General features: G+C 41.1%; 1 protein-coding gene across 1 annotated transcript in view; it reads left to right on the top strand.

The window, feature by feature from the left end:
* LOC129330301 (centrosome-associated protein 350-like) overlaps positions 1 to 21,283 on the top strand; it is a 78,609-nt gene that overhangs the window by 234 nt on the left and 57,092 nt on the right. Inside the window, 6 exon segments of the mRNA XM_054980336.1 lie at positions 93 to 172; positions 2,998 to 3,119; positions 3,566 to 3,621; positions 7,739 to 8,346; positions 9,553 to 9,669; positions 10,164 to 10,304. Coding sequence (XP_054836311.1) covers positions 93 to 172; positions 2,998 to 3,119; positions 3,566 to 3,621; positions 7,739 to 8,346; positions 9,553 to 9,669; positions 10,164 to 10,304 — 1,124 coding nt within the window.

The following is a 21,283-nucleotide window of genomic DNA, read 5'->3' on the forward strand; positions in this document are numbered from 1 at the left end:
GAAGTTTTTAATATTTGATTCTTATTAAATTTAATTCTTTTTTAATATACATATACAAATTATAGCTGAAACAGATAGAAACAAATTGGAAGAGTAGCTTCAACTGGCACAGCTGTCTTGAAGTTTATCATGGATACCAAGAAGCCATCTGTCAGGAAAATAACTAAAAACGGTATGTACAGTATTACCTTTCCCCATGCTTATTTTCCTAACCTGAAATAGTCCAGGAGATGCCCCTGAATTATTTCAGGTCTAGAAGATCGTGCTCGGGGATGAAGCACTTTCTCTACAGGTATCATGGTCCTGATCCAAACTGGGCACTGCACAGACAGAAAATGAGGAGAATCCACTGTTAAACAAGGTGACAACCCCCAACCCAATCTGCGTAATGTGTAAATCAGCCCACAAATATGAATCATCCTGCTCAAATGGGTTTATGGGCAATTAGCACTCTGAACAGGAATGTTAGTCGCCATACAATTTATGCATTTGCAGGGTGGGGATGGAAGGTCAGTGTATGTTTCAGACAGATTAAATGGATTTGTATGGGTGAGCCACTGTAGTGTAGGGGTAAGAATGCTGGACCAAGATCTGGGAGAACCAGGTTAGAATCCCCACTTTGCTGTGGAAGCTTGTTGGGTGACCTTTGGCCAGTTACACACCTAACTTACCTCACAGGGTGAGGATAAAATGGAGGAGCAGAGAACAATGCAAGCCAGCTTGGGTCTCTACTGGGGAGGAAAAGGTGGAATATAAATGAAATTAAATAAATAAATAAATGGGAGGCAGTACTCCCATCATGAATTACAATACCCTGCGAGTGGAAATCCCTCTTCTCCCTCTGAGACGGAAGACATCTTGGGTGATTCCCACCGTCCAATCAGGGAGGCAGGAACTAATTTTCTTCCGATTCCTGTTTGGTATATGGGACATCCTCTCTTCAGTTCTGTTCCTGCCTCCAGGGAGAGTAGTCTAATAGCAGACTAGCTCTGTTACTTTCTTATTAGGACTTCAGTTTCACTTTCACTTTTCTATTCCTCATCTCTTCCTCTAATCTTTCCTTTGTCTTTCAAACTCTGTTGACTTAAAACTTTCATAGTTCCTCCCTATTCACCCAGAAGAATACATGACATCTACAGATCTCATGGAAACATACCTCTATGTACCGATTCTGACAGCCTATCAACAATACCTAAGATTTTGCATGAAAAAAAAATCAATTGGCAGTTCTGAGCCATCCCTTTCGGCCTGTCCCCCGCGTCAAGAGTGTTCACAAAGCTCCTGATCAACCCCATCTTGTGTCAGAGAGAGAGGTATTCATGTTCACTTGTACCAGATGATCTCCTGATCAGATCAAGTTCAAAAGAAAAATTTCACCACGACACTCAGTTCACCATTCAGTTCCTACAAAGCTGGAACACCTGGGTATGATCATCAAAAGAGTGTCTATCCCTCACCAAAGAAAAGGTCAGGAAGACCAAACATCTGGCAGAGACTGGCAGAGTAAAAATCACTTCTCATGACACAACACTACCCAAACTGATGGGTTTGCTAGTGGCCAACAACAGTGCAATACTTTGGGGTCATCTACATGCAAGACCGCTTCAGACCTTTCTCAGATCTTATTAACAACAGATCATGAAGAAGACAGATCTTCCCATTCAGGTACCACTTCAGATCAAAAGATTCATGATCCCTTGAGAACAACAAATATTTACAGATGCAAGCATCACAGGTTAGGTACGTCTTCCTGTCAATGTTTTGGAAATGTGAGCGATTTGTCTGGCCCTGTTACAGTTCAGAGATCAGATAGTGAACTCACACATCCTAATCTGTATGTCGCAGACAAGACATATGTAAACAAGCAGGGGGGATCCAAGAACTCAAGGCAGCACAAGGAGGCAACAAGGATACTTAACTGGGAGGAAGGTCACCTAGCCTCGATTGGAACTGAACGCATCAAAGGCATATCCAAAGTCCAGGCAGACTGGCTGAGCAGGTAGCCCATTCAACAAAGGGACTAGTCTCTTAAAGATCTCGTCTAATGGATATCATCGCATTTCGCAACAGCTCTCATGGACCTGTTTGCGTCCCAACACAACCATCAACTACCAAGGTACATGACAAGGTTTGTTCCACCCACAAGCAGATGACCTGACAACGCAGTGGTCATTAGGCCTCCTTTATGCATTATCACCCTTACCAGTAATACCCAAACTCCTGAGAAGGATCAAGGAACAGGGAGCAAAGTGCTAGTATTGCCTCTTGGTGGCCCTGCAGACTGCTTTTCCACACTCCAACAGATGGTGATATCGCCACCTCTCATCCTACCAACCTCTCTGGTCATGTTACACCAGGAAATGATTTGACCCTCTCATTTAGACTCACTCTTCTTAACTATGTGGAAACAGAAATGAAAGTCTTCCTAAGATAGGGATATTCTGGAGAGGTAACGGACACTCTCTTAGCATCCAGAAAACAGTCAGAATTTACAAGCCCTCACTCAGTGGGGCAGGAGGAAAGCACTGAACATTTTACATAGCCCTGACCAAAAATCCATTTGAACTTGTCAAGGAAGTTCCCCTGAAAAGGCTGAGAATGAAGACCCTTATTGTGGTCACATCTACCAGAAGAATCTCAGACCTAAGTGTTCCCTCAGTCAGACCTGAACTCTGTATCTTTTCACAATGATAAGGTGATACTTCATACTGTCCCCACCTTTCTTCCAAAAGTCTATTCCAAATTCCATAGGTTGCAAGAGATAAGGCTACTATATTTCTACCTGTACCCTAAATATACTAGGGAGAGGCTCTGACACAACCTAGACATCAGAAGGAAGTTCAAGGCCTATCTGCCCCAAACAGTGCAAATCAGAAAGTCGGACTTACTGTTCATCAATATATCTCCCCTCAGTTTGGGGGAAGAAAATGCCTTCAGCAGCCGTAGGTGCCAATAGCAAAACATACACTATCAAAGCTCTCAAAGCTCTCGTCGTAGAGGTTCCTAATGGAATAACACCTCACTCTGTGAGGAGCGCTGCTACCAATGCAGCATTACACAAGAACACTTCTGTAGAAGAAGTCTGCAAGGCAGCAACATGGTTGTCGATCTCGACCTTGGTGAGACACTACAAATTAAATCTATATGATTCAGTGTACACCACCTGCAGAAAAGTACTGCAGTGCACGATCTCGGATGAAGACCATATCCCACCCAGAAAGTGGAAACTGCTTTGGGAGCACCCAAGATGTCCTCCATCTCAGAGGGGGAATAGACTTTTCGACACTTACCATGAAGGATCCTTCTCCTCTGAGGAAAGGAGGACATCTTGCCCTTCCTGGGTCTTCATCCTCCTCTACCCTGCTGCCTCATTCTTCTGCCTCCTCCAGGTTATGCTTTATTTACTGTACATGTTAACGCAACAGGTGTTTTTTCTCTCAGTATTGATAGTTGCTGAATGATATATTCAGTGTTACTGCTTTGTGGAGTCACCTAAACTGAAGAGAGGGTGTCCCACACGTCAGACAGGAAGAGGAAGAAAAATAGTTCCTCCCTCCCTGATTGGACAGGGGGAATCACCCAAGATGTCTTCCTTTCCTCAGAGGAGAAGGGCCCTTCATGGTAAGTGTCCAAAGGTCTGTTCTATGAAATATTTCCTTTTGAGATCTCTGTTTGGGATCTGATCAGAATGATATTTGGAAGCACCCTAAACATTGAGAATAAAATATCATTTCAGCCTGTTCTCAGTCTTTGTTATCGTCATTATTATTGCTGTATCTAATAGTAAAGTGGTAGGCCTCCATATGGAACTGGCCTATCCATGGAATCAGGAGTTTTTACTACTCAGGGATTTCCCCAAGTAGGCAGAAAAACAAGACTTTGTATATTAACCATAAAAAACACACCCCCTCACCTCCTCAGGAGGCTTGAGGACTGAGCATACAAGAAGATGTATTCCATATGAAGTGTAATTGAGAATCAAGGCAGGGAGAGATGGGGGAATTGGGCTGTTCAAGCCCTTGAGAGCTTACAGAAACAGGAGATTTGGAGAGGGTTTTTTGAAATGTTTTATCCCCACCCACACACATTCCTTTTGATATTAGGAAAGTGGCTATCCCCTGTGCCTATCCCCCCTAGAGCAGCATGAGGGGGAAGGGGCACCAATACAGAAAGGGGAAGAGCTGTATTTTTCATATTCCTTTACATTGTGGTTGGATGTAGGGGCTGGGATTCAGCCTGTTTTTGACCTGGTTGTACTTTACCTGAAGATTCAGTTTCACAATTTGGGCATATTCCTGCACTCAATTTTACTTCTGGATGGCCAGGCAGGGGCAGCTAAGAATGTGTTTTGTCAGTTCAGGTGATATGGCAACTGCTTTAGGAAGAGTCTGCCTTGATTCCTGTTATACATGTTTCAGTAATTTCCAGATTAGACTGTTGTAACTTGTAACACACTCTTTGCCTTTGGACTTCAGTTAGTCCAAAACTGTGGCTGCCTGAAATATGCTGCGCTAACTAATGGGATCATATAACACAAATCTTAATTTAATTGACCTGGCTGATTGTTTCTGAATGCAATTCAGAGTTCTGTTTTTGACTTTTAAAGCCCTAAACGATTTGGAAACAGAATACCTGAAGCTCACCAACATCATCTTACCCAGATACTGAGGTCTTGTGTCTTTGTGTGCCTCTTCTATTGCAGGTTTGATAGGTAGCAGTGTGTGATGGATCCATTTTGGTGGCAGTGGAACATTTATGGGATGTCTTCCCCTATATGGCGCAACTGGCATTTTTACTTACAACCTTTTAGGAGGGCAATTAAAATGGTTTGCTTCTGTCAAGCCTTTGAATTGACTTAAGATGGCACTCTTAGAGATCTTAAATCTTTTCTCAAAACACTTCAAAAACACTCTTCCAGGCTTCCAAAATACTGACAAAAAGTAGGTCTTCAATTCAGAATAGCTTGCTGTCTCTTTCATGCTACTTTCGTTGTGAAAAAGAAAAGAAATTTTGAATGCTTCTTTTAGGTCTGTGTGGCAAAAAATTGAAAAGTCAAATTATGGAATCAATAGAAAGTCAATGTCTATCTTCCCTGCTTTCTTTTAAGGAAACTTCTAGATGGTTCTAGATGGTTGCAGAGGCCCAGAGTTTGACCAACTTTGGGTTGATTGGATTCTACTGTTAAGGGTAGTTTACTTTTATAAAATACATAACTATATTTAATAGTAAATATAGTTTGTGAATAGTTTGTGCCAGTAAGGAAAACTGGAAAACACACAACCCAATAGACAAGGTAGAGATTTCAACATATTTATTGGATTCCCTGGGATGTAGAAAATATGACCCTACACCTTTAAAAGATCTGGCCTGGTAACAACTGAGAATACTCCAGGAGCAGAAATGTTGAGAGTCAGCTAAAGGGGGAAAAACACTGAGAAAGTTACCCAGTTTATAAAATCCTGAAGGATGGAATTTGGGTGTGTAGAGATGTTGAAATTTCCAAATATTTTATTCTCTCTTCTATGATTCGAGTTGCCAACAGCTTTGAGAAAAAGCACCCTGCTTCTTTAACAGAGGCTTGATAGGATGCTGGTTTACCAGGTGTTTTTTACCTCCATGAGATGAAAAGCTTCACCATCCATCTCCATTCAGTAAACATCAGTTAAAGGGACAGGACGTTTCCCCCTCCAGATTGGCTATCATATGTATGACTAGCTTGATACCTGTGCTTTGCTACAGTATTTAACTACTTTAAATCCAATTATAATACTTACGGGTATGAATCATTTTTTGGTTTGTGTGTGTGTGTTTTTGAGTTGGCAACCCTAGTGAACTTTTAGGAGGAGACTAGGAGGTGCATTTGACTTCAGTGACTCCCAATAGCAACTGCATACTGTTTTGAAGGTGGTGGGGGTGAGGACCAATCAGGCCACAGACACAAATGACCTCTGTTCCAACTGTCGGGGGGGGGGGGGGGGGATGTTATAAGCCCCAATCAGCCTGCATATGCAAATGACCTTGAAAGCCTGGCCCAATCAGGGAAGCAGGAAGCAGCCTGTCAGCCACACAGGGAAGCTATATCCTTTAGGAAAACACATTTGACCCCTTTTTACTCACTTAGGGAGCAAATTTCTTAAAATCTTTTCTTAGTGGGTGTTTATAACATGAAAGAAATGTTCTCCCCAAATTTCATGTTTTAGGTCCAGGGGTTTGGGCTGGGCATTGATGAGTCAGTCAGGAAACTTGTCTATATATATAGTTTCCTTGTGAACTCCCAGGCTGTCACTCATAATAGAGAACAGAACAGTACCATAACTATGTTGGGCAATGAAACAAGATGTCCAAAGAAAATGTAGGAATAACCCCTCCTCCAATTGTACATTTGTAAAAGGAAGGGGGGGGACTAACAATGGGCTAGTCAAGTGCTGGCCATGCTTATTGCTCTTCAGGAGATGTCATACTGAGGGCAGCTACCTTCAGGTAGAGAGAAAAAGCAAAAGATACCGGGGTGGGGGGAGAATATTAGTCTGATCAAACCATTAACAGTGTATACCATATGTTGGGTATATATATCAAAACTCCACACACATCTAGTCCAGAGGTTGAAAGCTTTTAAGGGATTACTTTAAAGCTAATACAGTCATTTGAAGAAGAGAGATTCGTTAGAGTAAGAAGAGAAACACTTCCTATGATCCTAATAAATCTTTCCTTCCTCCACTTCAAGCTGGGGGCATAACATTTAGCAGTTTCTCCTAGAATGGGATGGGTTACAAATTAGGGAAGAGAGATGTATGCCCAGCTCCAGTCCCCTTCCCCAGTTCTCCCACACAACATAAGGTGAAGTAAATGCAGTATTACTCAGGGGTCAAGAAGAGACAGATAGCAGCTTTCTGCTCAGCAGTCAATACTTAAGCACAGTGGAGCCTTTTAGGCTCTTCTCGCCCTGAGACTCTAGTATGGGATAGAGCAATTTATTGACCTCTTCCTCTGATTCCTCTTCCCCCTGCTAGGGTTGCTGCAAGAGAGTCTGGAGGGCAGGGGAAATGTAATCATTGTGCTGGCACAAACCCGGATATGAAAGTGTCATGTTAGGGAAATGTTCTAAGAATCCTATTTTACCATAGAGTTTCAGTGAATCCTAAAGCATTGTGCCATTATGATGATGTCACTTCCAGAAAATGATTGAATGCTGTCAGTGCAATGCCAATTTTCCTTTTTTTCCTTAATTTCTCAATCTCTGCCCTACTGAGTGGTGTTGGGGGGTTGCCCACATGTGTTTAGTGATGTTGTCCATGATGTTTAGGCAACTTGGAGCTCAGGTAACTTTTCCTCTCTCTTTTTCCTGTCTGTTCTTCTGTTTATGTTTTTAGATACGTAGCCTCTGTGGTTCAATGTATGCACCCCTGTCAATTTCAAGTATTGTTTCTGGCTTTTTACTGTTTCATAATCTAGCAAAATATTAACACATCCTTTAAAGGGGAAATATTTTTAAATATACTTTAACTGTGGTGTAATCTGGGCTCTTCATATATTCTGTAGTTTACCTTAAAGGTGAAGACTGTATTATAAGACAGTCAGCCAAAATAAGAGATCATTTAACAATTGGATACTTGTTTTGTAATGGCAATTCTTTCTTTAAAAAGTCCAAGGTAACTTTTGCTTTGTTTCTAATATAGCTTGATTAGAGTTGCGTACAACCTCGCATTTGTTTTATAGCACCATATTCCTCTCTTGCTAGGGATACACAGCAGTCCCTGTGTTATAAAAGCCCTTGCCAATGGGAGGCAAAGTGTTTGAAGCATAAAGAAACAGAAGATACAGCTGAAGGAATGAGTCATATGGCCTATGAAAAAGGCGAACCCAGTTTGCATAACAGAGATCTCAGAAGCCCATCTTGTGAAGATGAAATTGTTGTTCGATATTTGAATGACCAACCAGCAATTGATGCCTTGCAGAATTCAGATTCTTTCTTTAAAGCTGTAACTTGTACAAGATCTGAGGAGGAAAAAACTAAAGGATCCGGAGATGAATATATTAGAATGTTTATAAGTACTACAGTTCCAGATGCTGAACTGAAAAACCCACAGTTGGCTGCATCTTCAGCTTCCTCTGCCAGTACCTCTAGAACCCCTAGACTAGGTATCTTCAAGGGTCACCAGCATGGTGCTAAGTTGGAGAAGCTGAAGGAACGCATTAGTAAGCAAAGGGAACTTCCAGAAGAACTAAATAGCAAAGGGCAGTTTCAGGACTATGTTGATTATCCAGTAATCGTTGCAGCTGCTCAGAATATGGTACCACCTAAAGTCAGAAAAGTGGCAGCTGCACCTCCTACTCCCTCGTATAAAGGTACGTAGTCTCTGACTCTAGTCTTTGTGTAGACAAAGAGAAATCTTTATTGGTATGTTACTTCAAACCAGTGGCTTCTATTGCAGTGCTTGAGATAGTGGTGCTTAGAATCCCTCCCAATTGAAATATTTTAACCTTTATATTTTTTTCTGCTTTCCTGGCTCTTCTTGCATTTTCCACCCATGCAAATGTTTTGTACAAGCAGGGGATCTATGAGGATTTGTGTGGGAGGGAAAATGACATTCGCTGCTGGCCCCTGCTTCCTCTCATCTTGCTGTGGCACCAACCTCCTATTAAGTGCTTTCCTCCAGCTTCCCAGACCTCTGTCAGTCCCATTCCCCCTTTAAAGATCATACAGGTTTAGCTGATCAGGTCTGGTTTGGCCCTTGTGTCTTTTTTTTCATCATGGCCCCTGCTCCTTACTCCTTAGCTCTTGGTGGGAAGGCACACAATGTCAGGTACCATTTTGGGTTGCGACAGATTTTGTCACAATTTGCATTAGATTTATTTGCTCTTAGTTATTTTGGGGTTGTTTTAAGCTGTCAGTGATAGTCAAAACAATGCAATGTTTCAGCTAGAAGATTTTTATTATATAATTATTTTAAATTGCTGGCTTGCTTCATGTGCACAGCAGACAGTCCCGGCATTCCAGTGGTTCTGTAAGAATCGCTAAAATCCTTTGAAGTTTCATTTATCTCTTAGGGTGTTAGTTTTTCTTGCAATGTCTCCTTCAGTTTATTTTTGAATGCCTGATAATGAATGCTGGGGGGGAATATACAGGGGAAAAATATACAGTTATCTCCGTGTTTCCCTAAAAGAGGCAAATAACAGCTTTGATGCCCGTAGCATCAAGTCAGTAGCATGCTGATTTCCCATCCACAGCAAAGGTGTGTCTGACTATGCATGAAAGAGGAGGAGGATGGAAAGTGCTGTTACTTTCCCATCCAGAGAAAGGTGTGAGCATGTGCTACTTCCTTTGCATAAAAGAGAAGAGAAGCTATTTCAGTAGCTTTAAAGGGAAGGATAGGGAAGTGATTGCAACAGCACTGGAGGAGGGGTGAAGAACTCCTTTTAATTGCTTGTAGAGTTACTAGTTATTCCCAAGTGACCTTCTACCTACCCCAAATTTAGAAAGGCCAGCTACCCCAGTTTTAATACTGTAAGTGTTAAATCTTATTTGTGAGTATGTATTCTTTTGACTTTCAGAAGAGGATTCTGCTCTGAAAGACATGCTTGCTGAAAAAAGCAAGCAGAAAAAAGGAACCAGAACAGTACACAAAGTCCAGAAAGTGAAACAGCTACCAGGTCATGTTTCCAAACAAGGTGAATTTTAAGTCTTACATTTCAGCGTACACTTTGCCTGTACTTTATTTTTAAACAAAGTTTATTTAAATTTTTTGTATCAGTACCCACTCCATGGTAGATGATGTCTCTTCTCTTTACTTTATCCTGGTTGGGGAAACTGACATTTTCCATGAGACACATGTGGTTTTCCCGAGAGGCCCAATGGTCCGTCCCCCCCCCCCCGCCGGACTATTTGAGGTTAGAAAAATGCCATAGGAGCAAGCTGAAACCTATGTGGTTTGCAACCTACATGTGGTTGCAAGCCTAATAAGGCGCCACATGCTCAAAAACTCAGGAGAACCTATGACAACTCATGTGTGATTGTGTTTCATCTGACACAAGATGGAGATACAGACCTAACCTGTGTACTCTGTAATATGTAAAGGTATTTTTCCAGCTCAAGAATACTTTACAAATAGTTTATAAACCGAGGTACATTGCAATCATTATATCATTGCTGGCTGTTTATTTAGGAAGCATCAATATAATAACTGTGTCATCCTGGAGAGATGGGAAAAGATTGGCAAGGAAGATACTTGGTCCAACACCTAAAGTAAAACAGCAGGCACCATCATCCATTGATGGAAGTTGGAGTGAAAGGTCTATTAAATCGGGTAAGCTGAGCTATATGTGGCATTACTTTTTCTATTTTTATGTGGTATTGTATACTTCTTGGCTAACTGCACAAAATCTCCTTGTGCTGCAAAAAGTATTTGATGAATTCTTTTTTTGTATTGGAGGAACTGTTGATCTTAAAAGTTGTTGTCAAGATGCTCCATCAGTTTCTTTGTTGGGGAAACATAACAAATACATACTCTAGTTGTTATATTTCCTTCTTTTTCTGGCTGTGGTTTTATTTCTATGTAAATCAGTATCTTTCAAAAGGTTTTGTCTTTGGCTGGAAGGTAGTCAGTAGACATGGGCACGAATCGAAATACAAATCAAATTTTGTAACGAATCATGACAATTCGTGTATCGCGGAAATGTGTTTCGTGGGGCTGCATTTTTTATGAAGTCCATGACTTTTGGGGCCGATGCATTCGATTCATGAATGCTTCGTGATGCCAGACAGGCTGGCACCGATCTATTGATTCCCTAGGCAGCATAGGCTCTGAATGTTTGCAGACCTATTGTTGCCGTGGAAACCCCAATCTTAGCCCGCATAACCTTGATAGGCCGCTCTCCCTGCCAACCTGAGATCTCCCATTCTGTTCTATGAGAGCAATAGGGAGATGGGCCTTCTGAAGCCATGGGAACACCAATCTCATCCCTCCAAACCCTGTTAGGCAGGTCTGTCTGCCAGCCAGAGAGCTCCTGTTCTGCTCTATGTGAGCATTTCTTATATAAGGCACAACTCTGTGCCTCCTGCTTTCAGTTCCAGTACACAGAGGAAGAGGGAGGAGCTGTTGCTGGAATTTGGAGTGAGAGAGAGTGGGTTTGGGAGGTTTGGATGGATTTGCTGCTGCTTCTAAAGAGACTGAAAAGACTCTTATTTTCTGCTCTTGTCCTTGCTAGGAAGGTTGTTGGGTGAGGGTGCCTTTGAAGTTTCCCTGCGAGTTTGGCATCTCTGGGTATGAACAGGGCCATTGTAGGGCCCTGGGATCTGATGAATCACAGAGCTAACAAATCATTTCATGAATCGTGACAATTTTGTGAATGTTCATGGTTCGTGGAATGTGACCAACTATGAAACTTAGGGTTAGTTTTTTCCCCATTGTGTGCCCATCTCTAATAGTCAGTATATGTATCTTTTCAGAGACTGCTGCCTGACTTGTTTTTTTCATGAGCTAAAAACGATGTTCTGTACCTGAATAGCTAGAGATTTCAGCTGATAAAATAGCCTTAAAGGACTCTTGAGTTGTCCATTACATTGAGATTTGTGCTTGTCAGGGCCTGCCAGTTAGATTCCCAGTTACTTCACTGTAGACACTTCAAGAGTCCAGTTAAAGTTTCTTTATTAGAGATCCATCAGTATCAGTGCACTCAGACTACAGCATTGGCAGAAGTGACAGGAAGGGGTAAAGCAATGTTAGTTATAGGGCAAGGTTCCCACCCTAGGATAAGAATTTAGGCGTGCAGGGCCTAGAAAGTTGGATGGTGGAGGGGGAGGGGAAAACAAGGATGAGCTCATTTCATATCTCAGGGATATACGGCTCCAATGGGCACTCCAAGGACACTTTCCTAGGCCTGTCGAGAAAGTGAAAGTAGCCCCCTGCAAGATAAGCGATTTACAGCTACACAGTTAGACAGCTACATAGATATTTCTTTACACATTCTCAGAGGCTCAGAATATGATACAGAGTATACTAGACACACACGGCAGATAAGCAAGGCGCATCTGACAGTGCTGATTTGGGTTACTTTGTAAGATTTGTCTTGTAACAACTTCTTTCTGGATTTCCAGCCTAGCAGGCACCTCGCTGTTATCAGTGCTTCAGTTTTCTTCTGTCCTGCTTTCTGCTGGAACTCCAGGACAGATTAACCCTTTGTAAAGGTATCCTGAAATACTGCTATATTAATAGATTCTAAGCACATAACTCCTCATGGCCTTGAATCAGGCAATTGGCTTCTGAATCATTGTACTAATGAACATTTGACAGTTTAGTAAATTTCTCATCCCTTTACATGATGAACAGGCTGTTTAGGCAACTGCAACACATAAGAATTGGGCTCTTCTGGCATCAGGTTGTTTAGTTCATTTGTAATAACTAAAAAAAACCTGACTGTGAGGCACTAGAACTAAACAAGCCTTATTTCCCCTCAAGGGACTAGCAAAGAAAAGTAAACTAATTTTCTCCCTCATAGTCTCTATTCAACTCAGTGATGGGCTTTGAGCCTTCTTACAGAATAATTCTGAAATATCTAGACTAGGACGGGCTTTTTGGTGTGTTCTCCCACTTAGGAACTGTTCATGCTCTAAAGAGGAGGAGTTGTGCTTTTCCACTCAGTTGCTTTTTGTCTGCTACACACGAAACTTCATTTGAATACTTTGGACTCTTTCTTCACGAAAGTTTTTTTTTAACTTTTTTGATATTTTTTCATCAACATTCATGCTTCTGGGATCTTTTAGTGTTTTGCTGATTGGGGTCCTTTTTCCAGTTTCTTAGCACTCTGTACCTGTGGCAGTTCTGACCACCTTCAAGATATGGAAATCCTGTGGGAATAAGATCCTGTCAACAGACAGTCTCAACAGCTACCTTGTCTTACTGGGTGAATTTTAGTTGGTATATTCTTGCCCTCGCTGCCTCATGGTTATGAAACAGGACAGAAAACAATCGGCTATCTTGTCTTCTTACTGTTCTGTTTGAGAAGGCAATTTCAGCTTAGGCTGCTATGTTTCAGCTGGCAACTTCAGAGAGGGAAGATCTGTCTGTGTCCCATCTCTGGGGATCTATAACCAAACAAACCATCCTCCCACCTGGGACAAGGTCCACCATCTCATTGGAAGACAAAGGATACTGAATCCCAGGGGGAAAAGTACCAGCCAATCAAAAAGTCTCCTCCAGCATCGTTAGTACCATCTTAGGTTTTGGTACTGACTCCATTGGTTACTTCAGCTGAGGCAACCAATGCCTCCTCAGATGCAGACGTTAACGTCATCTCTGCTGATCCTGTGCCTCTGTAATTCATCTTGCAAACTGAACCTGTTCTGGAATTCTTCTCAGTACTAAAGACTCCTTCTCTTCACTTAGAAGAGAGTCAGCTAGAGGATTCACCATGCTTACCCTTCTATACTAAACTGCAAGTTTTCCTACAACCAGCTTCTCTTCAGCTGCCTCAGAGGGAACAGCAATCTTCACCACATGACTATCATTGTTCCTACGCGAGGTTGCAAGCCAGATCTCAGGTTCAAGAGTCCCCTCAATACTGAACATCCCTTCAGTCTTGGTCTCCATACTGATATGGCAAATCTCTACAGTTCATCAACTCTTCTTGGTATCGAGATCCTTCTCTACATTGTGATGCTCCTCAGTACCAAACTGTCTATCAATATGTAGAGCCTTTTTGGTATCAAGGCTCTCAAATGATTAATCCCCATGAGGCTGAGCAGGCAGTCAATGCTTTTGGACCGTTCCTACATGTCTGTCTCCAGAGGAATGTCACTACAAACACTCCAGTCACACTGCTGTTCCCACTGACACATCTCAGCATGTTGTCATTCGAGCAACCTTGTCTATGTACTTCTGCTTATCAGTCCACTCACTGCCAAGCCTCCTCTCAGTCATTGATATCTACAGCATCTATATTATTGGCTTCACCAACACGTGTTCCTTACTCTTATGGTTTCCACAATACTTCTTCCACCAAATTGCTCCATCCCAACAGAAAACAATTCAGCAGATTCAAGTCTCTGCTGTCTCTCCTTCTCTAATTTCTATAATCTCCCCTTGTCTATTGAAGGCCAAACTGGTGGGAAATCTTCAACTTATGCTTAATCATCCCTGACTAGCATTTGTGGCCTTGTCAGAATTCAATGCTTCAGAGCAGATACAAGCATCAGACTTGTCCTTTAAAAATGTGTTATCAAATTATCAGCATACATCACCTACTGAAGACTTCAGTAAGTTTTCAGAGCAGTCAGTCAGGCTGACATTAGCACTAGGGACTGAAATCACTTGACAACCACTGGCCAGAGAAGGTCCATTATTTGTGATACCCTCAGTAACACTGAGATACGCAGTAAGTTCATTTCTCTTCCCCACTCCTTTGTGTTTTGACCACCCCATCCTTTTCCATTTTCCATCAGGAGAGAGATTCTATCCTGCTGAAAGAGACAATAGAATTCATTCCACACTCCAAGAGTTGTCTTGGTTTCTATTCTCACCATGTGCAAATGACTCTGAGTACTGTAGCCTTGCTTGGCTCAAAAGTCAATGGTGAGAAGTCACATCTGAAGCCCTTGCAGACTCTGCAGTTCACCAGGGTTATACTTGATTCAATTTCTGATCGAGCATTCTTGCCCTAAGACTACAAGGGTACCCTTGCACACACATTTATTGTCCAACCAAGACAATCTATATGTACAATACAATGTTGAGACATATGGCAGCATCCATTGTGGTGGTGAAGTATTCCAGGCTATGTATGAGACTGCTACAGCAGTGGCTACTTAGGAGCTATTGGCCAATGGAGGAGTCACAGGGTGAAGTCCTCTGCATGACTGCCTCCATAACCCAGTCTCTCTGTTGGGGGACTTACTAATACAACTCAGACCAGGACTCACCACCAGAACCTCATCTCACTCTGATTGCAGATGCCTTCCTCTGGAGCACCCATTGCAACATGGATTTTATTTGACAGCTGTGGTCAGCACAAGAAGAGGAACTTCACATCAGTCATATGGTACTTCTGGCAGTCTACAAGGCTTTTCATGCTATCCTCCCAAGGCATGTTAATTGTTGCCAAAATTATTTATGTTTAAAGAAAAATCTTGAAAATCTTATCTATATCTACAGTATACCTAGGAATTGTTATTATCTAATACTGTAGATAATAATATAAAAAATTTCAAAGCTCCTTTTGTCATATATCTGACAAAAGGGAGCTTTGACTGTCAAAAGCTCATACCCTGGAAATTTAGTTGATCTTTAAGATGCTAATGGACCCTAATCTTACTCTGTGTGGGATTTCTGCTTGTTTTCAAATTTCTGCTATCCTTACCCTATTGTATTATTTATTGAATGTCCCAGTCAGTGTTCATATTGACTTATACTATGTAATCCACCTTGAGTCTTAGTGAAAAGGTAGACTATAAATTAGTAAGTAAATAAATATATCTGCCTTGTCCTCAAGAATTCTGCTGGCTAGTAATTTTCCATGTAGTAGTTGATGCTATTTCTGCTGTCATTTGCCAGGGAGAAAGACATGAAGTCAAGTGTTAAAATTGTGGAAATAAAAATATGTAACAAAACCTTTGTGTAGTATTTGTCTGGGACAAAAACATTGTAATGAAACACTACCATTACCCTTGTGTTTTTTTTTATTTTGCTTTTGTCTTCATAACAAAGACAATAAATGGTGTAAAATCAAAAAGAGTCCAGTAGCACCTTTAAGACTAACCAATTTTATTGTAGCATAAGCTTTCGAGAACCACGTTCTCTTCGTCAGATGCATGGAGGGCAGAAGGAAACTGGCCAAATATAGAGAAGGAGAGGGGGGGAAGGGGGGGAGGAGGAGAGGGGGGATGTAAACAACTCCTTTGATATGGAGATGCAGACAGCTCCTTTTGGTGTGGGGATCAGTTTGTTTGTGTAAAGTTTCAAAGGAGTTTACCGTGTTAGTCTGTAGTAGCAAAATCAAAAAGAGTTCAGCAGCAGTGCAGCACAAGCCCTCGATAACCACAGTCCTCCCCGCCAGATGCATCTGACAAAGAGAACCGTTCTAAAAGTAACAAATTTATCTTTATCTGTCCACAATAATAGTGGACAGATAAAGATGTGGCCTTCCAAAAATTGTGATAAAATGGTTCCAAGGATTTTTTCTCATTCTAGTGCATAACTAGGGCATCACAGTATCATATGAGCCAGATCCACAATATACCCATTATCACAAGAACAAATTCTTTCATTATAAAAAGTCCCATTATATTGACCTTCTAATATTGTTGTTGGGGAAGTAACAAGGGAATAGGGCAGTAAATAAGGAATCAGGGATATTTCTACATAGTGATTCTGTCCTGGGGGTACCTTCATTTCTGCTGATTCATGCTGAACAGCAGCAACAGAGCTTCAACTTGGTGTTTTTTCTCTGTTCTTTCTCTATCCCTATAGTGTTCTTTCCCTTACACACACAGTGCTTCATTTGCCACCAGATGGCAATAATGCACCAACTTTAATTTTTTGTGTGTGTTGGGGATTCACTATATTATTATAATGGATTTCAACAGTGATGTGATTAGACAATTGGCTTCCTCTGAATTTGAGCATTTATTGGCCAAGCAGGGATTTCCCACCTTTACCTTGTGAATTCTAGAGTCTGTTTTTGCTGGGGTGTGTGATGAGCTGTTGTGTGATGAGATTGGAAAGGTGAGTCCCACTGTTATTTCCCCCCTTTAAAAAGGCTTAATATGTTAAAACAATATATTGGTACTAAATACTTCTCAAGTCCTGTTGTAGAATTAAACTCTCAGAAATGGGCATTAACATTTTATGTATTGTATGTCACTGCTATGAGACTGCAATTCACTAAAGAAGTATTTTGTTTATATTAATGGCTTTGCTTTCCTTTTCCTCATATAGATCATAGATGTCTTTGAACATGTTGACTTTATGCACTGCATTGGTGTAATCCATGGGACACACATTCCCATCACAGCACCAGAGAGATGGGTAGAGGAGTATGCTAACTGAAAGAAATGTTGTTCCAATCTACTTCATGTAACTGTGGGCCATAACAGGCAATTCATTAATGCAGAGGTTGCGGGGATGGAGGTGGGGGAGAGTGGCAGAAACCATGATGCATTTATGTTCCACAGCTTTGCTCTTTGCATGGCAATGGAAACAGGAATGTTTGTCCCTGTGAACCCCACAACCATAGTATTTATTTTATTTTCCAAAATTTATATCCCACCTTTCTTCTCATGGGCTACCAAGGTGGCTAACAAATTGAAGCAGACATAATAAAATCACATTTTAAAGCCATTAAAACCAATATAAAAGAACAACACATCATTAAAACAATTAAAAGCAGAGGTAAAATGCATACAAAGACATTAAAACAATAATTAAAACACTGGGCAGGAAAGAGTGATCACTGAGGGAATGTATTGTTGAAGGCTTTCATGGCTGGAGAACGATGGTTGTTGTGGATTTTCCAGGCTGTATAGCTGTGGTCTTGGCGTTGTAGTTCCTGATGTTTCGCCAGCAGCTGTGGCTGGCATCTTCAGAGGTGTAGCACCAAAAGACAGAGATCTTTCAGTGTCACAGTGTGGAAAAGACATTGGCAGGTAATTTATATCTACTCAGGAAGGTAGGGTAGGGCTGAGTCATCCTGTAAGAGTTTCCCAGGGTGTGGAATGCTATGGAGGGAGGCTTCACTGTATCCTGAGGAGGTTCTTTTGCATATGGATTAGTGCTTGATATGCTAATCTTCTCTGCAGGGCTATTGTCAGGTATAGAGTATTTTGTTAGCCAGGTGTTTTTCAGGACTGGAAACCATGCTGTATTCATTCTTAAGGTCTCTTCTTTCCTGTTGAAATTGTGCTTATGCTTATGAATTTCAATGGCTTCCCTGTGCAAACTGACGAAGTAGTTGCAAGTGTTGTCCAGTATTTTAGTGTCCTGGAATAGGATACTGTGTCCCGTTTGAGTTAGGCTATGTTCAGCCACTGCAGATGTTTCCGGATGGCCAAGTCTGCAGTGTCTTTCATGTTCTTTTATTCTTGTCTGGATGCTACGCTTTGTGGTCTCAATGTAAACTTGTCCACAGCTGCAGGGTATGCGGTATACTCCTGCAGAGGTGAGGGGGGTCTCTACTGTCTTTTGCTGATTGTAGCATCTGTTGTATTTTTCTGGTAGGTCTGAATACTGCTTGAAGGTTGTGCTTTTTCATAAGCTTTCCCATCTGATCAGTGATTCCTTTGATATATGGCAAAAACACTTTTCCTGTGGGAGACTGTTTTTCCTTGGTTGTTTGATTTATCCTTGGTTTAATTGCTCTTCTGATTTCATTTCTGGAGTAGCCATTTGCTTGAAGTGCGTGGTTTAACCCAAAATTTCAACAGGAAAGAAGAGACCTTAAGAATGAATAGAGCATGTTTTCCAGTCCTGAAAAACACCAGGCTAACAAAATACTCTATACCCAACAATAGCCCTGCAGAGATTATTAGCATATCAAGCACCAATCCATATTCAAAAGAACCTCCTCAGGACACTGTGAAGCCTCCCTCCATTAGCATTCCACACCCTGGGAAACTCTAACAGGATGACTCAGCCCAACCTTACCTTCCTGAGTAGATATAAATTACCTGCCAACGTCTTTTCCACACTGTGACACTGAGAGATCTCTGTCTTTTGATGCTACATCTCTGAAGATGCCAGCCACAGCTGCTGGCGAAACATCAGGAACTACAACGCCAAGACCACGGTTATACAGCCTGGAAAATCCACAACAACCACTGAGGGAATGCTGAACCAAAAAAAAGTATTTTCCCACTGATGGAAGATGGCAACAGAAGGGAACAGATAAATCTCCATGGAGAGAGAGTTCCAGAGTTATTTGGATGTTCAGAAATAATCCATTGCAGTTGGGAATCCAAACTGCAGCAAAAAGACCATGTGGAAGTCCCCACAGACATTGGATAAGTCTCCAGAATGCCAGAGAAGATTTGATACCATTTGTGCATGAACAAGAACAAAGAGGGAAAGAATTCATGCTAAGAAGAATGAAGAAAGCTGAACAGTGACCTCAAATGAAAACATAGACCAATGGTGTGACAGCCCCAAAACCTCTTCCCCAGTTTATCATGCTCATTTTATGGTCCCTTTTTGGGCAACTCCACACACTCTCTGTTCCTTGAATTGGGCCTTTCTCTGGACTAGTCATGTAGGGAGAATGTAACAATTTTGGGATTAAATTACTACAGTTGGACGCTAGGGTTATTTCAAAGGTAAATGGTTAGTTGGCCACTGTCTTATACCATTGAGCAGTTTAGGTTTGTTGTCTTATATTTCTGTCATTTTATTTCCCTTTGCCATTATGTATCTTGGTCAGGGCAATAAACTTATTGTCTGCTTAAGTATCTGTCTCTTTCCCTCTCATTGTCTTCTGGAGGTGTATTATTTCAAAACCTGGAGCTTTGTATATTGCAGACTAAAAGATCCCATGAGAGCGTGTGTCTAAATTAGCATGTGTAAGGGATGCTCTTACATGTATACCTTACCCCAGGAGTTGTTTTTCGCAACAATTAGGCCCCCATTGGTTTGGGGTTTCTTCATTACAACATTATTGTGCCGTATGGTTTGTGAATTTGGCTATTTGTGAATAGCAGTATGGTTTGTGCAGTATGGTTTGTGAATTTGACTCACAGTTGCATAATGTACAATATTCAGAGTTGTTGTTTCCTTGACTACATACAACCTACATAGGTTGATTACACAGGGATCTCTAGAAGTGGCTAAGAGGAGGAAATGGAGGGTGGCTGCCCAGTTCACCTAGAAGAAGAGCTAGAAGAGCCAGTAAAAAAACTAGGGAAGGATCAGAGGGCAATCAACAATTTGGAGATGAGCCTGAACAAAATATTGTGAATCCAAGTGATGAGACAAGCCAATACATTCTCAATAGATCACCAGTTCTTATTATGAGAGACATTGCAGATGAATGCAGGGTCATCGCTCAGAGTTGGTAAACAGGGGAGGGAAAGCTGCTTTAATTTACAGATTGTAAAGTGATTGCATTAATCAGGATAGTTAGTGCCATACATATAATTTTTTTGTCTTTATTTGTGAACATACTCATACTCATTTGAATAACATACTCATTTATTCTCTTAAACTTTGTAATTTATGCTTTACTAGTTAATATTTAACATGCTTTTCAATTAAGACTCTGACAGATGTACAGATGTGCATCAGAGGAGGCACAAAGCTGATAGAAAGGAGGATCTTTAGACTTAAAAAAGAAATTCAGCAGTTTTTCCAACCTGAATACACTGCATGATTCAAGTTCTATTATTAAAACTGTTAGTTCATATATTTTAGCCAAAACAGTTATAAATTAGATGTGAAATTTAATAAAGTTGTTTTACTTATTTATTGGGCATTCAGTAGTCCTGAAGGGTGGTATATAAATCAAATGTTATTATTGTTATTACGTTATTATTATTTAATGGAGTGGTTTATTGTGCAAATGCAGCTGTTATTATCCAAAGAACATGAGAACTATTGAGACTTCATTAGCACTGGGTCTTGTGCAAGCATTAAACACCTTAAGATAAAATAAAGATGATGTAGCACAAAGCTTTTTTAAAAAATAGAAAGTATGTGCTTCCACTTACGCAAGAGCACATGAGCAAGTGGAAGGCCAGTGGAGGATATTGACCAATAAAACTCCATTAAGTCTTCCCCACCCCCTGGAAGCACCTGCAACTAGGGATAGGATATGCCATTATAGGACAGGGAGGAGAAGAAAAAAATGTACCCATCCTGCATGGTACTACGCAGGGTTCCTGCTTCTTTAACCCTGAGCACCAGCAGGTAGAGCTTATAGAGTGATGATGCTGTGGTAGTAAGGGGTGGTAGAAAGTGCCCAGACCAGTTGTGTGCTATTGCGTTGCAGGTAAGGAGAATTTCCCAATCGTTTTTCTTCATGGTTCCCAACTTCTAAAAGGCTATCAAGCCATTCCTTTTTATTTTCCACCAACTGGTAGCTTTTTAAAAAATGTGTTTTAATCTTCTACATCTGGTTCTCCTGCAGTGTTTGTTTGAATGCCTCAAAGGTTTCTTAGCATAGTAACAGATTTGATATTCTCTTTTGTAATAATATTTTTAAAATATGTATCATACTCTTTTATATGGGTTTAATTTTAAATAGTATTTTCAGCTCTCAGGTATGTTCATGTGTTGAGTCATGTGGCATAAAACAAAATACATTTGCC

Source organism: Eublepharis macularius, chromosome 5 (genome assembly GCF_028583425.1).
Source record: "Eublepharis macularius isolate TG4126 chromosome 5, MPM_Emac_v1.0, whole genome shotgun sequence".
Classification (NCBI taxonomy): Eukaryota; Metazoa; Chordata; class Lepidosauria; order Squamata; family Eublepharidae; genus Eublepharis; species Eublepharis macularius.